The 19,457-nt window shown below is 46.0% G+C and overlaps 1 protein-coding gene across 5 annotated transcripts in view; it reads left to right on the top strand.

The window, feature by feature from the left end:
* PTPRA (protein tyrosine phosphatase receptor type A) overlaps nucleotides 1-19,457 on the top strand; it is a 206,152-nt gene that overhangs the window by 173,267 nt on the left and 13,428 nt on the right. For all 5 annotated transcript variants that reach the window (XM_074992242.1, XM_074992240.1, XM_074992238.1 and 2 more), the window contains 10 exons: nucleotides 279-369; nucleotides 2,011-2,087; nucleotides 5,090-5,126; nucleotides 6,675-6,772; nucleotides 7,594-7,713; nucleotides 11,556-11,722; nucleotides 13,146-13,281; nucleotides 14,331-14,480; nucleotides 15,669-15,762; nucleotides 19,025-19,101. In XM_074992242.1, the coding sequence (XP_074848343.1) occupies nucleotides 279-369; nucleotides 2,011-2,087; nucleotides 5,090-5,126; nucleotides 6,675-6,772; nucleotides 7,594-7,713; nucleotides 11,556-11,722; nucleotides 13,146-13,281; nucleotides 14,331-14,480; nucleotides 15,669-15,762; nucleotides 19,025-19,101 (1,047 nt within the window). The remainder of the gene's footprint in view (nucleotides 1-278; nucleotides 370-2,010; nucleotides 2,088-5,089; nucleotides 5,127-6,674; nucleotides 6,773-7,593; nucleotides 7,714-11,555; nucleotides 11,723-13,145; nucleotides 13,282-14,330; nucleotides 14,481-15,668; nucleotides 15,763-19,024; nucleotides 19,102-19,457) is intronic.

Raw genomic sequence — 19,457 nt, 5'->3', positions numbered from 1 at the left:
TGCAAATCAGGACTCCTGGGTCTCATTCCTAGCTCTTCCAGTTCTGTCATTTCCTTTGTCATCTTACGTGAATCATGTAACCTCTAGGTCTTGTTTTTCCCCAGATGAGAGGCTATGACTTACTGCCTTTGAGCTCTTGGGTGAAGGGCCTTTGAGAGACAGCAGGGCTCATCACTGTGTAGAAGAGCTGATTGGTTTGTGGTTGTTACAGTGATAAGCTCTCTCCTGTGCATGCAGTGAAAGTGTAACAGACAATGTCGTTTCTTCTGTCTTTTCAGGCTCTCCCAGCATGTCCCATTCAGGCCACATGCGAAGCTGCCTCCAAGGAGGAAAACAAAGAGAAGAACAGATATGTGAACATTTTGCCCTGTATGTACTTGTTCCCAGTGTGGTTCCATTGAGGCTTGCAGGGGGTGGCACAGCCAATCACTGCTGACACTGCTGCTGTTGGCCTATTTCTCCATTTCGTATGGGTGGCAGTAGGGAGTATACCAGGCCTGCTGGGCGGCGATGGCTAAGTTACAGGAAGCTGCACAAGGGTTTGAGTTAAAGCAACTGGAGATGTGGAGGTGACTGCCACCACTGGGTAGGCTGCTTCACCTCATTTATCTCTAGGTGACACACAATAGAAAGAGCTCCCTGCAGCTGTAGCCCAAGTGGGAAAGGGTTGGACATATGTCTATGCTGTGGTTAGCACTCCTAGGCTACGTCTACACGTGAAGCCAACATCGAAATAGCTTATTTCGATGTAGCAACATCGAAATAGGCTATTTCGATGAGTAACGTCTACACGTCCTCCAGGGCTGGCAACGTCGATGTTCAACTTCGACGTTGCGCAGCACCACATCGAAATAGGCGCTGCGAGGGAACGTCTACACGCCAAAGTAGCACACATCGAAATAAGGGTGCCAGGCACAGCTGCAGACAGGGTCACAGGGTGGACTCAACAGCAAGCCGCTCCCTTAAAGGGCCCCTCCCAGACACAGTTGCACTAAACAACACAAGATACACAGAGCCGACAGCTGGTTGCAGACCCTGTGCCTGCAGCATGGATCCCCAGCTGCCGCAGCAGCAGCCAGAAGCCCTGGGCTAAGGGCTGCTGCCCACGGTGACCGTAGAGCCCCGCAGGGGCTGGAGAGAGAGCGTCTCTCAACCCCTCAGCTGATGGCCGCCATGGCGGACCCCGCTATTTCAAAGTTGCGGGACGCGCAACGACTACACGGTCCCTACTTCGATGTTGAACGTCGAAGTAGGGCGCTATTCCTATCCCCTCATGGGGTTAGTGACTTCAACGTCTCGCCGCCTAATGTCGAAGTTAACTTCGAAATAGCGCCCGGCGCGTGTAGCCGTGACGGGCGCTATTTCGAAGTTAGTGCCGCTACTTCGAAGTAGCGTGCACGTGTAGACACGGCTCTAGTGGCAAAGGTTGAATTGGCCCTAGAAAGTGAACTCCCCCGACTTCTAAAGCTTGTCTAGACTAGGATTTGAAGTGTGATGTTTGCAGTTCTTAGCTAATGCATGTTAGCTAACACATTTGAAAAGTCTAGCATAGACAAGGCCTGCTGCCTTTAAATACATGTAAAATTGGTCAATTTATAGCCTGGAAGGACGGAGGTGTGCATCATGGTACATTATAGGCCATAGCTAGAGCACAAGTCATGGTAAGAGGGTGTGGAAGATATACAGTTAAACTGACAGGAGAGCCAGGGTCAGGAACTCTGTTGCTTGGATGTAACAGGAGAGAGACAGTGTGCTTGCACTGCCGAAGAAAGCCTTTCCTGTGCAGAATTTCATTTCTCTAGAATGAAGCATGTGCATAAGACAGTGAAGAAATGAAGAAACTGCATAAAGCTTTCTATATATGCAGTGACATGAAACCCTTGGGAACCTCTCCACCTGAAGGCTTCCTCTCCCTGGAGCACCAGTCAGATAATGAGCAGCTATAGTCGGAAGAAGCTGACTAACATCTATTGAGTTTTTAATGCATAGTTCTTGATTTTTTTTCTCCAGATGATCATTCCAGGGTTCACCTGACTCCCATTGAAGGTGTCCCAGATTCTGACTACATTAACGCCTCCTTCATTAATGTAAGTTTTTGCATGGCCTTTATTACTGATTTGATTTGAAGGGTAAATATCAACCTGCTGTGCCTAGTGCATCACGGTCCATTTCACTTGGGATGAGGCTTCCCATTACACATGCACCTAACGTGGAGTGTGGTTATAATCAGGAAGGAGACTGCTAAGAAATGGCCAGTTGGTACTGCCTCCTTCTTTCCCTGTCAGACTAGTGTTGGCTTATTTCACTGGCCAAGCATCGTTACACTGTTGTCAGTGTTGTAGCATCAATATAGCTATGGGAGAAGGAGCTTCGTATCTCCAGAGACGGAATGTGGTCTTATAGTGAAGAGCTGAGAGCCAGCATGCCTGTTTCTTGCCCTGCCACTGATCTGTTGTGTAATCTTGGTCACCTCTCTCTCTCTGCCTGTTCCCCCATCCATAAAGTAGAAATAAGAGCTAACTCACTGGATGTTTTGAGTCTTAGCTTTCATATTTGTAAAGGTCTTTGATCTTCCCTGGTTGAAAGACAAATGTTTAATGTGGGTGATTAACCATTAACCCTGGGATAGTGGTGGATTCTCCATCTGTTGATATCTTTAAGTCAAGCCTTGTTGCCTTTATGAAAGATGTGATTTAATCAAGCATTAAGACCAATCTGCATTGAGCCTAGTTAATTACTGAGCTCAGTGCAAAGGTAAATGTGTAGTTCTCTGGCCTGCATTAAACAGGAAGTCAGACTTAGGGGTCTGAAACCTGCAGCTCTGCAGCTACATGCGGCTCTTTAAGGACTTTGTGGCTCACGATTTTTTGCAAAATAAACAAAAATCCTGATTATTTTCGGTAAGCAGTGAATGTCTAAAAGCCCACCAGTGAACAGCTCATATCTAAATTGCAAACGGTGTGTGATCTCCAAAATGTTGGATAACTCTCTTTAATATGTGCGTAGTGGGATATGATACTGTCTGTATTTTGATAGTGTTGCTGGTAGTCTTATTCACATGACTTGCTGCTCTTGAATATTGAGAATTTACCAAATTCAGGGGACCCGGGGGGGTGGGGATGGCTCCTCTTGCTCTTTTGGCTGCTGACTCCTCGACTAGATGATCTCCTAGTTCCATCTGGCCTTTAAAATCTGAATTGCTGAGAATCCGTCCATGATCAGAGCTTCCTTTGTAGCCAGTGGGAGTCATGCAGCCAAAGAGCTTGCAAGATTGGAAGCAAAGTACATGAAAAAAGAACCAGCAAGCCAGCTAAATTCTGCTTTCAGCACCTTTGAGTCTGCTCTGCTCCACTTGGAGTCAAGGCAAATCTTGCTCAGATGGGATAAAGAGTTTGTGGCTTTTGCAAGTTAAATGTGGTGATGTAGAGAGAAAAATCATAGCTTGAGAGAGCAGTTAATCCAAAGTCCTATGTGTTTAATATTAGTCTCAGAGCTCAGTGTCTCTTTAGATAAACAATAAGGCATAATTATTGCACAAATGAGTGTGATATAGACCAAGGCATCTGGGTTCAGTTGCTCCCTCTGCCACTGACTTTGTGTGACTGTGGGCAAGTCAGTCTATCTGTGCTGCAGTTTCCCATGTATAAGAGGAAGATAATAACTTTTTTCTCCCCATTTATCTGTTCATATGGTAAATTTTTCAAGATGCTAACTGTTTCACAATATATATGTAGAGCACCTAGCGCACAGAGCCCCAAATCAGTTGGGACCTATTGTTGTTAAAGTGATGTAGATAATTAATTGTAGCAATAATGACTATTGAGAGGAGCAATGTGTACCCCATATATTTTAAAAAGAGTATTAATGCATCCAAAGAAAAGCAAGATGGTGCAGGAATGTTGTTTTAAAACAAGAAATCCATTTTATCCTGTCCAAAATACAAACTGGCATCACCAGGAAAAGATCTTTTAACACTCTAACCAGGAGTCTGCAGGGTGTGTGCCGAGTGGTGCTCAGACTGGGCTGCCTGAGCTCGGGTGTAAGACTATCACAAATCCCTATGCCTGTGCATTGGAGGCAGTATTTATTTCAGGCCCTTTTACAAGCAAATTCAGTGGATCCCCAGATCATACAAGGCCACACTGTGCTTCCTCCAAGGAGGGCATCCCTTGGCCCTGGTCCTTGCCTGGCTCAGGCGCATTTCTCCAACCAGAGCCTGTGAAGCCTGTTCTTCATTGTACTGGGCCTGTGCTGATGGTTTTGGGGATTGGACTTGTTGGAAACCAGTGGGCAGATCAGCAGTGAAGTGTGAGAACGTCAGCTCAGTTTATTAACCAGGCACCAAGTCATGACTCTTGGTCTCCTTTTCACTGTGCTGAGCTGCATTCTCAGCATGTCTGCTTAAGCATGGGGACAGGGATTCTAGAAGTCACATTCTGCCCTTTCTGCGGGAAGCGCACCCATCCACAGGCTGCTATAACAGTGTCTCCTGGCCTGACCCATTCCATGTATAAAGCTAAGCACCATCTACTGGTGGAATAATGTATAATGTTTGTAGTACCACTTGTCATCCCAAAGGATTCCCAGTGTATTTTGCAGTTTTAGGAGAGTTTAGATTAGGGTAGAGAGAGTTGTAAAGATCCTTCAAGATGAAAGTTGCTGCATTATATAGATCACTTCACCTATCATGGAACCGCAGATATCTCTGGGGTGCGACACAGCAATTGCATTTTAACATCTTATGCTGGAGAAGCAAATGAAGAACATCATATCCAATAGAAAGTGCATTTTGGTTGCTGCTAACAGGAAGAGATTCCCTTCAACTCTGAGAGCTAAGATTAGCAAGTGACTCTGCAGCACTAATGCAAAGTTCCTCTTGTGTGGATGCTACCAAGCTGGTAGGGCCACAGGAGTTGAGATCGCAATGTTGTGCATTCTCCAAATGCATAGTGAGGAAAGTCCTTATGCTTGCTGATGTGAACTTGGGTTACAGTGCTTCAGAGAGGCAGGCTGAGATGCATCCACCTTCATTGTGGAGGAAGGGTGCTCTTTCATTATAGTGTTCCTTTTTCTTTTTGTGTCTTTGCAGGGGTACCAAGAAAAAAACAAGTTTATTGCTGCACAAGGTAAAATCTCTAGGCTACTCTGGTTACTGTGTCAAGACAGTATCACTGTGGTGGAAGGTGATTCTTCACTGATATATGAAATTTTTGCCTATGGCTCAGCAGCCCTGGAATCATGATGTAAACTGTTGGGCTTAAATCTCATATTAAAAACACGGGAATCTATTGATTTGAAGTCAGTTGCTGGCTTATTTGGTCTTATCTCCACTCTTTTTGTACATCAGTAAACAATAGTGTATCATTAAAATGTGGGGTAGCAATAGAGAAGAACGTAGCTGCAGCATCCTTCATAACAGAGGGAAGAGTGTTGGATACTAACGGGAAGATGTTTCTCATATCTTGTCAAGCCCTTCCTGTTTCCAGCTCTACAAGCCAGTTCAGACTGGGCTTTGTGTATCATCTGTATCTCCTTGGCACTCTTGGATTTGCAGGGCTGAAAGCCTAGCAGACTGGCCCGAAAGCAACCAGACAAGCATGCCAATAAAGGAGGATGCTCTGGTGGTTGTAGAGGCTCCTGACCTACTCACCATCCCTCATCCCTACTGCTAGCATAGGGGGCTTCCCTACACACTGCAGATCACCTGCTGTAACAACCTCAAGGGCCAGTGGTAGCTGTTGTAACTTGGAGCAGTGTTACAGCAAAGTAATGCTAGAGGATGGCCCTGGCATTTGGATGGCCCGGTATAGAGATGGGGGCAAAGCCTTAGCTGTGTGTTGTCCAACCCAGACATAGCCTGGGGTTTGGGTCAGGATGCTTAGATACAGTTAATGAGCTTGTTTGGTGGGTGACCAGCAATTACTCTCACAAGAGAGCTCTGCAATCATTAAAATCCTGCTTCTGTGGACCATTTTTGTGGACTGCAGATTGCATTCAGGTACCTCCTTTTGTATGCATGCCAGGCTGTACTAATGAGTACCAAATTTAGGAAATATGCTGGGGTTAAAGCACAGGCAGGCTGTGTTCCCTGTAAGCTGAACACTTGGGCAGCCACCCAGGAGAGATGCTTGTGCTGCCCAACTGATCAGCAAAGTGCCCAAAGTGGGCAGCATGTGTTCTTATTGGTGGTGTACATCCACTCCTGCCCTGAGGCACACAACAAAAATCATTCCACGCATGGATGGAAAAAGGTAGAAGGAACATTGGTTGGGAGTCCTAGGTGCAGTTTCTGGGTCAGTCACAGATTCCCTGTGTGACCTTGGGCGAATCATTTCATTGTTCTGTACCTCAGTTTCCCCCTCACATTCATCCTAACTTTGCGTTGCTACACATACAATTACTGGTTGTAAAATGTATCCAGTTCCTTTTAAATAGACAGCTATAGTATTAAAGGAATCTGAGTGTCCTTTTCTGCCACTTAGGCAGTGTCTGTGCTGGCACAAAACTTGGAAATGGCCTTGCAAATGGCCGTTTCACAGATTACTAATGGTTACTGTACAGTCATTAACAATTCTGTGCGTGCCTCTCCCTACTGGTTTTTATTAGGCGAAAATCTGGCTGGATGATGTGCCCTTCCAGGGTATAATATTTGTGTTTGGTTTTTGCCTTTTTAGGACCAAAAGAAGAAACCGTGAATGATTTCTGGAGAATGATTTGGGAGCAGAACACAGCAACAATCGTCATGGTGACCAACCTGAAAGAGAGAAAAGAGGTGAATGCCAGGGAATAGTACCCACACACACTTTAAGCTGCTGAGGTGACAAATGGGAGGCATAGGGGATGGCTGGGCCTGCCACACAAACACATGCAAACTGGGCAGTGAGGCAAGCAGTTACTTCACTTGTACATACCCATGAAACAAAGTCCCTAGAAGGGCTGTCTGTGAGATTGATCTGGATCTAAAAGTATAAATCTCTACTGTTTGCACTAAAAGTCCCCATTCATTAGCCTGCAGACTGTATACTTAGCCACTAATGAGGTACAGAGAGCTGCATGTTAGCCTGAGTTATCCATGTGTGGGAGTCTGCAGGTATGAGTTGCTACAGATTTCCCCATAAAACCCCTGCCCTTAGCAGATGGCACAGACACACACTCTGCCCACAAGGAAACAAACCTGTCAAGGCCTAATCTGTTCCCCTTGAAGCTGATGGCCAAACTCCTCTTGTCTTCAACAGGAATAAGATGAGAGCCCAGATCTTCATGTGGTGTAAAACTGCAGAATTCATTGACTTTAATAGAGCCAGTTTACACCAGATAAGGAGCTGATCCAGTGTGCTTATTTTTCTTACAGTTCAGCTGTAAAATCATAGGGCCAAGTTCCATGCTGTGTTAGTGCTGGGCTCCAAGGAACTGGTCTAATCCAAGATGGCAATTCCTGTATACTTTTACAAGGCTCTTCCTTGGGTCATGAGACACTGGGCTTTCATAAGACAGAAGGGGTTGCTATGATCCTGTGGTCTGACCTCTTACATAAGAGACCAGGGAACTTCCCTGAAATAATTCCTTGCTTTGTTTTTGTGCCCTTCTTTCCAGTGCAAATGTGCTCAGTACTGGCCAGATCAGGGCTGCTGGACTTACGGAAACATCCGGGTGTCTGTGGAGGATGTGACTGTCCTGGTTGACTACACAGTGCGAAAGTTCTGCATTCAGCAGGTACCATGGTTCAGTAAAATCCCTCCACTTCCCCACTGCCCTCCCTCCTTTCCATCACAGAAAGCAGGTGGGAACTGGGGTGCTCCCACCTCACTACAGAGCCCCAAGCTTTCACAATGCTTCCTTGGGGATGTTCTCACTAGAGATCAGCAGGTTGGGGTGGCTTGTGTGCCCCTTGAAGGTCAGTCATGAAGAAGGTTACACACCTTCCTATGTTACTAATTGCAACCTGAGTTTAGGAGGTGAAATAACTGGAGTCCTCACGTTTTCACCATAGCGTTTTGCGGTGAATTCAGCTTAGTTATTTAAGACCACCACCTCAGCTGTCATAAATCTGCATCATTCTGTTGGAGATCTGTGAATTTAGACCAGCTGAGAATGGACCAGTTTCGTTTTAATACTTTGCATTCACAGTTTTACATATGCATTTTCAGATGCATGTGGAAATGGAGCAGGTACTCACCCCAGATGGGTTGATAAGGGCCTAAATTATTCCCCTTGTGCATGCAATTTCTGAATATATACCCAATGATGCAGTCATGCATTTGCTGGTGTATTTTGTACCTGTGCCATCACTCTGTTATGGAGTATGTGGCTGGGTGTGCTTAGCAAAATTTCAGGCACCTCAGGAGCTGAGGTGGAATCCAAAGCTGCGGTTTTTCCCCTATTTCTATATGGCCTCAGTTGCTGTAGAACTTGAGCACTTCATGATCACTAATGTTGATTATGCTCACTGTCCCCTGTGGGGCAGGGCAAGGCTATTATAACTGCAGCACAGAGCATAGGAGACTTGTCCAGTGTCATGCAAGGCTGGGCATTGATCTTGGATCTCCTGAGTTCCCATCCAGTGCATTGACCGTAGGCCCATCCTTTTGGTCCTTGGTGCTTCTCTCCCCTTTATACAGTTAGGACAGAGGTTAACAGAACTGTGTGAAACATTTACAGTGGAATTGAAACAGTGACAACCTGCCCCATTATGAATCCAAATCCTTCTGAGTGAGCAACGCTAGAGACACGTAGGACTGGAAGACACTTGAGATTATCTAGTCCATTCCTCTGCACTTGTGGCAAGACCGAGCACTGTCTAGATCATCCCTGACCAATGTTTATCGAACTATGTCTTAAAAAGCTCCAGTGACAGAGATTCCACAATCTCCCTGGGCAGTTTATTTCAGTGCTTAACCACCCTGACAGCTAGGAAGTTTTTTTAACATCCAAGCTGAACCACACTTGCTGCAATTTAAGCCGACTGCTTGTCCTATCCTCAGAGGTTAACAACAACAATTCTTGTCCCTCCTCCTTGTAACAACCTTTTATGTACTTGAAAACTGTTATGTTCACTCTCCACATTCTCTTTTTCAGGCTAAACAATCCTAATTGTTTCAGTCTTCCTGCATAGGTCATGTGTTCTAGACATTTAATCATTTTTGTTGCTCTTCTCTGGACTTTCTCCAGTTGGTTCACTTCTTTCCTGAAGTGTGGCACCCAGAACGGGACACGCTACTCCAGTTGAGGTCTAATCAGCATAGAGAAAAGCAGCAGAAATACTTCTCCTGTCTTGTTTACAATATTCTGGTTAATACATCCCAGAACGATGTTGCATTGATGTTAACTGTTGACTCCTATGTAGCTTATGGTTTGCTATGCCCTGCCCCGCCGCGCCCCCCCTCCCCAAAATTCTTTTCCACAGTACTCCTTCCTAGATAGTCATTTTCCCTTTTGTATGTGTGCAACTGATTGTTCTTCCCTAAATGGAGCACTTTGCATTTGTCCTTATTCACATTTATCCTATTTACTTCAGACCTTTCTCCAGTTTGTCCAGATCACTTGAATTTTAATGAGCAACGAAGGGTCCTGTGGCACCTTATAGACTAACAGAAAAGTTTAGAGCATGAGCTTTTGTGAGTTAACTCACTTCTTCTCCAGCATCTGAAGAAGTGAGTTAACTCACGAAAGCTCATGCTCTAAACTTTTCTGTTAGTCTATAAGGTGCCACAGGACCCTTCGTTGCTCTACAGATCCAGACTAACACGGCTACCCCTCTGATACTTGAATTTTAATCTTATCCTCCAAAGCACTTGCAACCCCTCCCAGCTTTTATCATCCAAAGACTTTATTGGTGTTCTCTTTGTCATTATCTAAATTGTTGTTGAAAATATTGAACAGAACCAGACCCAAAACTGACTGCTTCAGAGACCCACTTGCTATGCTCTTGCAGCATGACTGTGAACCATTACTACTCTCTGGGAATGTTTTGCACTGACCTTATAGTAACTTCATCTAGGTTGTACTGCCATAGGTTTTTGAGATGATCATGCAAGCCAGTGTCAAAAACTTCATTAAAGTCAAGATACACTACTGCTTCCCCTAGCCATGAGGGTTGTTACCTTATCAAAGAAAGCTATCGGGTTGGTTTGACACAATTTGTTCTTCACAAATCCATGCTGGCTGCTACTCATCACGTTGTTGTCTAAATGTTTGCAAATTGATTGCTTATTTTCTCCATTATCTTACCATGTACAAATGTTAAGCTGACTGGTCTGTAATTCCTTAGATTGAACTTGTTTCCTTCTTTATAGATAGTATCGGAGGGGTAGCCGTGTTAGTCTGGATCTGTAACGGCAACGAAGGGTCCCGTGGCACCTTTTGGACTAACAGAAAAGTTTTGAGCATGAGCTTTTGTGAGCACAGACTCACTTCATCAGATGCTGGTTTTTTATAGATAGGTACTAAATTTACCTTTTTCAGGTCTTCCGGAATCTCTCCTGTCTTTAGTGACTTCTCAGAAATATTTGAACCAATAGCAAATAGCTCCTGAGTTGGGCCCTTAAGTATTCTAGGATGCATTTCATTGTGCCCTGATGACTTGAAGACATTTAATTTGTCTAAATATATTTTAATTTGTTCTTTCCCTGTTTAAGGCTCTGCTCCTACTTCATTTTCACTGGCATTCACTACAATGTTAAACAATGTTCCGTCACCACCAAACTTCTTGGTGAAAACCAAAACAAAGAGCTCATTCAGCATCTTTTCTATTTCCACATTTTCTGTTGTTTTTCTCCCTCATTGGCTAATGGGCCTACCTGGTTCTTGGTCTTCCTCTTGTATTTGTAGAATGTTTTCTTGTTACCCTTTGTCTCTGGCTAGTTTGATCTTGTTTGATGCTTTGGCCTGTCTATTTTTGTCTGTACATACTTGGGGTATTTGTATTCATCCTTTGTAATTTGACGTAGTTCCACTTTTTTGGAATGCTGAGTCACTTTGTGCCTTCAGGTTGTGTATGAGTGAAATGCAGCTTTGACTTGGTTTGATTCTGCTTGAAATGCAAAGTGTAAGTCCTGGGATGGGCCTAAAGCAGCCAGCAGAATTCCTGGCCACACCAGATGTTGGCCTCTCCATTTTGAGTCTCCGTGGACATCGCCTTATTGAGCATGTGCTATAGGACAATTGCAGGCTCTCTGAAAAGTAGAGGAGTTGGAGGCTCATCTAGTTTCTGTCCCCTCAGTAAACATCAGGAGAGACAGACTCAGCTTGTGGAGATTGGCTTAGCTCCACTGACTTCAGTGTGGCTTTGACTCTGGTCCCGGAACTTTAGCAACAATGGGGTGTAAGATAAGCAGATCTCATAGCTTTGGAGTGTGGGGCATCAGTATGATGCAATAACTGATTTTCAACCATCAGGTCTTTGGAACCACCCCTGAACCCCAAGACTAGTTCCGACCTCCCTGAACTTCAGGGCTGCTTGAAAGCTGGACTAGAAGTCCCTTTCTGCTCTCAGTTTCTGGGGGAAGGTAAGGAAGCTGTGTGTCTAACAGCAACCAAGGCATGTGCTCCCCCTACAGGTAGGTGATGTCACAAACAAAAAGCCTCAGCGTCTGGTGACTCAGTTCCACTTCACCAGCTGGCCTGACTTCGGGGTTCCGTTCACCCCCATTGGAATGCTGAAATTCTTGAAGAAGGTGAAGACATGTAATCCCCAGTATGCAGGCGCGATTGTCGTACATTGCAGGTAAGTCCAGGACCACGTTGACCAGAGATTCCTCCCTCCTCACCTCTTGACAGCTCTTGCGGGCAACCCAGAAGGCTGTTCTGTCTCCTGCGGAAGGTGGTTGGGACAGGCAGAGAAGGTCCTGGCTACCTGACACTGGATTTGCTGCATTAGTGAAAGCAACAGCCATAGTTACACACAAATCACATGCAGTGGGAACTGGAACTAGAGTCCTGTCCATTCGCCTTCAAAAATGCAGGCCTCACGTGAGCTATGTGACCAAAGGAGATTGCCTGTGGTTTGCAGGAGTAGTAGTGGAGACAGCAGGCTGGAATATTGCAGCAACCTGCATTTGAGATTTAACCCTTAAGGGAGTGAATTCCAGACACAGCAATGAGCTCCATGCTCTCTCTGTACCTGGAATAACAAAGAAGTTGTAGAGCTTGCCTGGGGTAATTTCCATTTTATTTGATATACAGCGTGCTTCCTCTTCTGTCCCCAGACTCCCAAGTTCCAGAGCACTGCCAGGGAGGGTGGGAGCCAACTGGGCACAGCACCTTGGTTTGCTCAGTGTCATCGTGGCAAGTGAGGGTCAGAACTAACAGTTGGACCCAGCTCTCCTGGCTCACGTTCCCCTGCTCTGGCCATGAGGCAGTACTACCTGTAATGCTGTTCGCTTTGGTAGCCCCTTTCTTCCTTAATGAACTATAAGGGCCCAGCAGAACTGCTAGGTCTAGAGTGGAGTGTGACAGCCAGTGTAACAGGGTGGAATAGAGAAGATATGGCTCAGGATGTGGGATGGATCCTTCTTGCAGGCCAGCTGCCCATCAGTGCACACGCATTCTGTAGTGTGTGGTACTCAAGGTGTCTCCCTTGGGCTCCCACACAGGACTCAGACCTGCAGCTCTGAGTCTGTATGAGTCAAAACTGGTGTGAGGACCCACCCTGAGCCTCTCCAGCTCTCCTCCTTCATGTGGGCTGATCCCAAGAGTTGAGCACTGAGAACAGGAACCCAGCAGAGCAGCTGGATCAGAGTGACTGGCTGCCATGGACCCACCCTGGTAGGGGAGAGGGCTGGCTGGAAGGAAGGTGGGGACAAACAGCAGGCAGCACTTCGGGACTGAATTGACTGCAGGGCTCACTATGGCCTGCTATGTGCTCCAAGTCCCAAGAGGTGGGATTGCTGGAGTCTAGAAATGTCTTCCTCCACTGTGGCTTTTAGACCCGAGAATAACCCCTCTTGTAACTAGGTGGGTCTGAGCTCCCTTCCCTCTTGTCTGGAACAGACTGAGCAGCTGCTGCTTAGGGTGAGCTGTTGTAGCCTCTTGGCTCTTTCTGTTGCTCTGCACAGCGGCTAACCTTCCCTGAACAGGTACAGAACAGTGGAAGAGGACCATACTCCAGTGCCAGCTGCACTGATTTCATGCTCTCTCTGGTGTTACAGTGCTGGGGTTGGACGCACAGGCACTTTTATTGTCATTGATGCCATGCTGGACATGATGCACGCAGAGAGGAAGGTGGATGTATACGGTTTTGTGAGTCGGATCCGGGCTCAGCGCTGCCAGATGGTACAGACAGATGTAAGTCCACTGGAAGGGGCTGGTGAGGGGTTCTGTAACACTGGGAACTGACACACAAAATTTCCTCCACTTAGAGCACTCTGCAGACAGCAGCTAATCAGTTTCTGCACCTCCATGAGGTGGATCAATCTCACCCTTTCAGTAGAATGGATGTAATGAGCCACAGACAGGTGAGGTGATTTGCCCAAGGGCACCCCGCAATGTAAGTGGCAGAGGCAGACTTACTGACTTCTAGAACCTGCATTCATTCTTCTAGACCATGTCACTTTCGAGCTTCCACCCATTACTGAAATATGGCTGATAACTCTTTCCCCTCTGGAGCAGCTGTGCACAGACTTTTTCAGTCATGTCCTCCCTTAACAATACCAGAATCCTTCTGTGCCTCGGCCATTACTACACAGCAAAGGCTTCCTCAGCAGGAGTCTGTTTCTCCCTTGCATCCAGGCTTCATTACAAGAACAGGAAAACCCTTGGGTTTTCAGGGTAAGGGAAGGCATGTGGTGGTGGTTTCTGGGGGTAGAACCAGTGCTGGTGCAGGGGCTAGTGGGAGTGGAAATAGACACAGCACACTGACCCACACCTGGGTAACCTGCTGAAGTGAGTCAGGGTGTGGGGGTGGCACTCCCTGTCCCCAGTGGGGGCTGACATCACTGCTTGGCTCTTAAATGTCCCTGTGTGCCTCCTTGGGGGCCTCTCCCCTGTTTGTTCTCTGAGCCGCTCTCCATTGTTCCATGCATACTAGATCTGCCCAGTCCCTCAACCTGTTTCCTTCAGCCATGAGCGTCTTTTGATCTTCTGGCCCTGCTCTGTAGCTGGTCATTAAGAACACCTTGTAAGAGTTCGATACTCTCCCAGGTGGGGGAAGTTCTCACTGACTTCAGGGGAGAAGGATCAGGTTCCAAATGTGTCCAGTTTGGTCAGTGACTGTGCTGATATAAGTGTCCATGCACTCCTAGACCACGCTCTGTCTAAACACAGGGAGCTGAGTGGATTCAGAGCATAGTATAGAAGCTGCTGTCTCTGGCTGTAACCTTTCCTTTCCTTTTCAGATGCAGTATGTGTTTATATACCAAGCACTTCTGGAGCACTATCTGTATGGAGACACAGAGCTGGAAGTGACTTCGCTAGAGAGCCACCTCCAAAAAATCTACAATAAAGTGCCAGGAACCAGCAGCAACGGGCTGGAGGAGGAGTTCAAGGTGGGTGTGTCTAAGCCATGCTAGCTCTGTGCTCTTGCCAGGGGAACCAGGACGTGAATGTTGCATCCAATCCCATCCTTAGCCAGTAGGTTCTCCATGGAGAAGAAGCCAGACTTGACAAAGTAGTAGGCAGTATCTTGTAGAGGAAATAGCTTTCCAAAGGCATGAAGAGATTCGGTGGTGTTTGCTCCTTAAATATCTAATACAAGGGAGACCTCTTCCTCCCCACCCATGCCTGTTCCCCAGCAGGAACATTTCTCGGCGGTGTGTTTGTAATAACCAAAGCAGTTTCTCTGGGAGTGACAACTGGAAGCCAGCTGGTTTGAGAATGTCGGAGCATGCCAGCCCAAAGATAGGAGAAGTGGCAGTCAGCTGATAAGTGTGGACTGGGGTTCTTGACAGGAAGCAGTAAGTGCTCCTTCAAAGCCAAAAGACTCTCTTATCCTTGGCATGAGCTTTTTGTGCTCCTGCCCACTCACGGCTGGGTCCCATCTCAACAGCCAGGGCATAACAGAAGGAGGCAGGGCTGGAGGCTTGGTAGAGTGCATTCTCTCTGTTCAGCCACACCCCCATTGCTGTAGTGTCCATCTTGCAGAGATCATCAACAGGGTTACCATCCTTCTCTGACAGATGGGCCATTGGGGCACCTAGAGATGAAGTGACTGGACCCAACGCCATGTTGGGAATCTTTGGCAGAGCCAGGTCTCCTGGCCATCCTTGTGAGAGTATGGAGTGGGTGGGAGGCTTGTAGAGCTGACAGTTCCATTGCACAAGATAGTGTGCATAGCTGCACATTGGCAGACATCAATGGTGGCATCATGCAGAGGCCCACAGCAGTGCTCATTATTTAAAGGAGGGAGGAATGGCCTAGATTAAAAGTGGTGGAAGCATGAACTCCCTACTCTGGTACATACCACAGTGCCCAGAAACTGGTGGTTCATTCAGACATAGCACTTGGCACAGATTGGCACGGGGCCTGGGCAAGCCAGCAGACTTAGGGTAGTTGGGCTGGAGAGGCATGGAGCCTTGGCAGGGAGGTTGGCTTGGACCAGTGAGTGGGCAGGTTTGGGGTGGTTGGCTTAAACTGACATGGCCTTAGCACATAGACACAGGGTGGTTGACTGTTATGCCTTAGGCTTCTTTGGGTAACTTAGAAAGTTGTTGCTTGATTTTATTCCCCCCATGCAGAAACTAACTTCAATCAAAATCCAGAATGACAAGATGAGAACAGGCAACTTACCAGCAAACATGAAGAAAAACAGGGTGCTTCAAATAATTCCATGTGAGTGTTTCTTCCATCCTGCCCAGGCAAAACCACGTTCAGGGTACAAATGAAAAAATAGAGGAGAGGATGAGTCATTTGGGAAGACAAGACATCAGGAGCTGCAGAGGAGGTGGCTCTTGTACCAACTGTAGTGAGTGAAAGGGATGGGAACAAGTCACTGAGTGGAGGGGGAGCCTTTTCCTTTTCCTAGTGTAACTGATTCTGAGTCTCATGACTGATCACATGACCCCTTTGTATTGATTCCCTCTACCTGGGTAGATGGGCAAAGCTTGACTGTTAGGATCAGCTTCACCAGTGGCGGGCCATATGCTCACACTTTATGGTGTTCGTGAGAAGCTGAGTAATAATATGCAGACTGGAAGAGATGACTCACCACACAGTACAAAATAGCCTGCCCAGAAGGAGAGCCTGGGCCAGACAACACATCATGCCAGTTTTCTTTGTCTTATCCACATCTTGCATTCCATTTGTCTTCTAAACTAACAGCTGCCTGGGACAAGGGACTGACTTTCTTACTTACCTATGCAGTGTCTGGCACTGATCCATGATCCTAGATAAGAATGGCCATACTGGGTCAGACCAAAGGTCCATCCAGCCCAGTACCTTGTCTGCCGACAGTGGCCAATATCAGGTGCCCCAGAGGGAGTGGACCGAACAGGTATTGATCAAACAATCTCTCTCCTGCCATCCATCTCCAGCTTCTGACAAACAGGCTAGGGACACCATTCCTTACCCATCCTGGCTAATAGCCATTAAGGGATCTAACCTGCATGAGTTTATCTAGTTCTTTTTTAAACCCTGTTTTAGTCCAAGCTTCACAGCCTCCTCTGGCAAGGAGTTCCACAGTTTGACTGTGTGCTAGGTGAAGAACTTTCTTGTGTTTGTTTTAAACCTGTTCCCCATTAATTTAATTTGGTGTCCTCTCTAGTTTTGATATTATGGGAACAAGTAAATAATTTTTCTTTGTTCACTTTCTCCACACCACTCAATTTTATATACCTCTATCATGGGCCCCCCCACCCCCCGTTAGTCTCCGCTTTTCTAACATGAAGAGTCCCAGTCTCTTTAATCTCTCTTCATATGGGCCCCATTCCAAAACCATGATCATTTAAGTTGCCCTTTTTAAAATCTTTTATAATGCCAGTATATCTTTTTTGAGATAAGGAGACCATGTCTGTACACAGTAGTCAAGATGTGGGTGTACCATAGTTTTATATAAGGGCAATAAGATATTCTCCGTCTTATTCTCTATCCCTTTTTTAACGATTCCTAACATCCTGTTTGCTTTTTTGACTGCTGCTGCTCACTGCATGGATGAATGTTTTCAGAATGGAGGGAGCCTTTTCTGTTTCCTGCAATACAAATAAATAATGCTTATGGTCAGTGTTCCCTCTTAATTTTTTCCATCCATGTGTGGAATGAATTCTCTTATGTGAACCAATATGTAAGTAATGTGCAGATCCGCGCCCACATTTAATAAAAAAAAAAAAAAAAAAAAAAAAAAAACCTGCCTACATATAAGGTAGATTTTTAAAAAGTTATCAGAGGGATAGTTATGCCAGACAGGACAGTTGAGACATTTTAGAACTCACTATTGAAAAAATTACATTTAAACATTAAAGAAATAAATTTATGAATGACAATAACATACACAAGTTTGGAGGAGAGTGTGAAAGAGACTGTGTGAGAGACAGAGGCCTGATCTATACTACATTGCCCCTTCCCCTAGTTGATCTGGAGTCAATAGGAAAGTGCTTGAGGTCAATTTATTGCGTCTAAGCAGATGTGATAAATTAGCTGCCAGTAGATCAAATGCTGCAGTGTCAATCCACCCTGTAATGAAGACAAGCCCTGAGACTGTGCGTGCTGGCTGCTGGACAAGTGTACGAGAGGCTGAGCTCTCCCTGTAAGCAGAAGGGCATTCACCAGTCTAAAGATTTTTTGAGACTGCAGGAGCTACAATGAACTTCTGAGCCCTGTCTTCCCTTCTCTGCTGTACAGGGAGGGGGGCTCCCTGACATCAGTGCTGTTCTGCAGAGCAAGCAGGAGGGTTCTGGGAAGCAGCTGACCAGAGTCTCCAAGGCAGAGAGCAGGAGCAAATGCAGTTGCAGAGTAGTGATGGGGAGGGACACCTGAACACATCACCAGGTTTGCACTGCTCTACTAATGAAGTTGACTCTTGCTTGGCCATGCATCTTAGAGGGAACACTGCTTATGGTTTGGCCATATGAATTTTGGCTCTGCAGACCACGCTTCATGTGCTGCAAGTAATTTTTCTACAGTGTTCTATACTATTATGTTGGGGTTCAGATTGGGGGAAAATATGCACTAATCCTCGAAGCCCTCCCCACTATTGACACCAAAATGACTGGTCGCTCCTAGCTTGTGCTGCAGTTCCATAAGCTGATAGTCTCTCTTCTTCCATTCTCTGAGCAGTGAACTAGTTAGCAATTCTGACATTTCAGTTGTCATCACTGGGCTTCAGAGTCAACACCTCATTGGCTTAAAAAGAAGCAGTTCAAATGTCTGTCTAGACAGCACAATATTGTCTCCTTTATTCACATTTTAGTTCGCAACCATGAAGGCTAAACACATAATTCCTTTAAATGAAAGCTGAGGTTACAATGACAGTCACTGGAGGGGAAGTGCTATCTTGAACCGAGCATACTTGCGTAGGCTCATACTTGCTGTGCTCGTAAGGGAGTCAGTTTCTCAGCATAGTTTAGGAATAGAGCTAGTCAAACTGTGGGATTTCTGGCTCATAAGAAATTTCATTTTAAACATAGAGTACCACTGTTTTTTTTCTTTTAATGAAAGTTTCTGACCAGCTCTATTTGTAAATGGTTTTGCCGAAGGCACAGGTATCTCACCGCACTTTAATGCGTTAACCCTGTGATTTGTCTAAGAGCTACAGGGCCTTCATTACTGTCCATTAGTGGAGCCCCACTCCCATTTTTAATGACAGCATTTTTAATGCAACACTGTTTGTGAGATAGGGAAATGCTGTTCTGTCCATTGAATGGATGGGTAACTGAGGTACAGAAAAACTAAGTGACTTGCCCAGGGTCACGTAGGGTCTGTGGTACATCAAGGAACTGAATGGAGGTCTTCGAAGTTCTAGCCTATCTCCCTTTTCACTGAGCCAGCCTTCATCTCAGCTGTCTCATCTGACAGCACCCTGGGGTGTGCATTAGCTTTCATCCTAAGGTTGATGCCTGACTACCAAGTGTCCAACCTGTTTGCCTGGCTTCTATTTTAGATGAGTTCAACCGGGTAATCATTCCAGTGAAGAGAGGCGAAGAGAACACCGACTATGTCAATGCGTCCTTTATTGATGTAAGTTTTTATTTCCTGTTCTTACGCTAATCGTGAACTCTGCTGCCAGTTGTTACCTTTCACCTCACACTTTTTCCCAGATCCGTGATGGGTTTAGTCTTAGAATGCTTCCTTTTTAGGATTTTTTTTTTTAGAGATGTGAGGCTGACTGGGGACTGGTGTTCCCATGTTACCCCATCTATGTGCCTCATGATGTGAAGAGAGACATGACAGAGTGAGTTGAGTGTCAGCATCCATGTTGAAGGGTTCTGCTGTGCCCCAAACAAGTTTGATAGGGGCTGTTGCAATGTGGATATCTGAGAGGCATGGAACTAAGACGACAAGCCCCTGAACATCCACCCGACAATGCAGTGTAT

Source organism: Carettochelys insculpta, chromosome 4 (genome assembly GCF_033958435.1).
Source record: "Carettochelys insculpta isolate YL-2023 chromosome 4, ASM3395843v1, whole genome shotgun sequence".
In the NCBI taxonomy this organism is placed as follows: domain Eukaryota; kingdom Metazoa; phylum Chordata; order Testudines; family Carettochelyidae; genus Carettochelys; species Carettochelys insculpta.
Note: the sequence above shows the minus strand (reverse complement) of the source record. Positions and strands in the feature narration are given on the sequence as shown.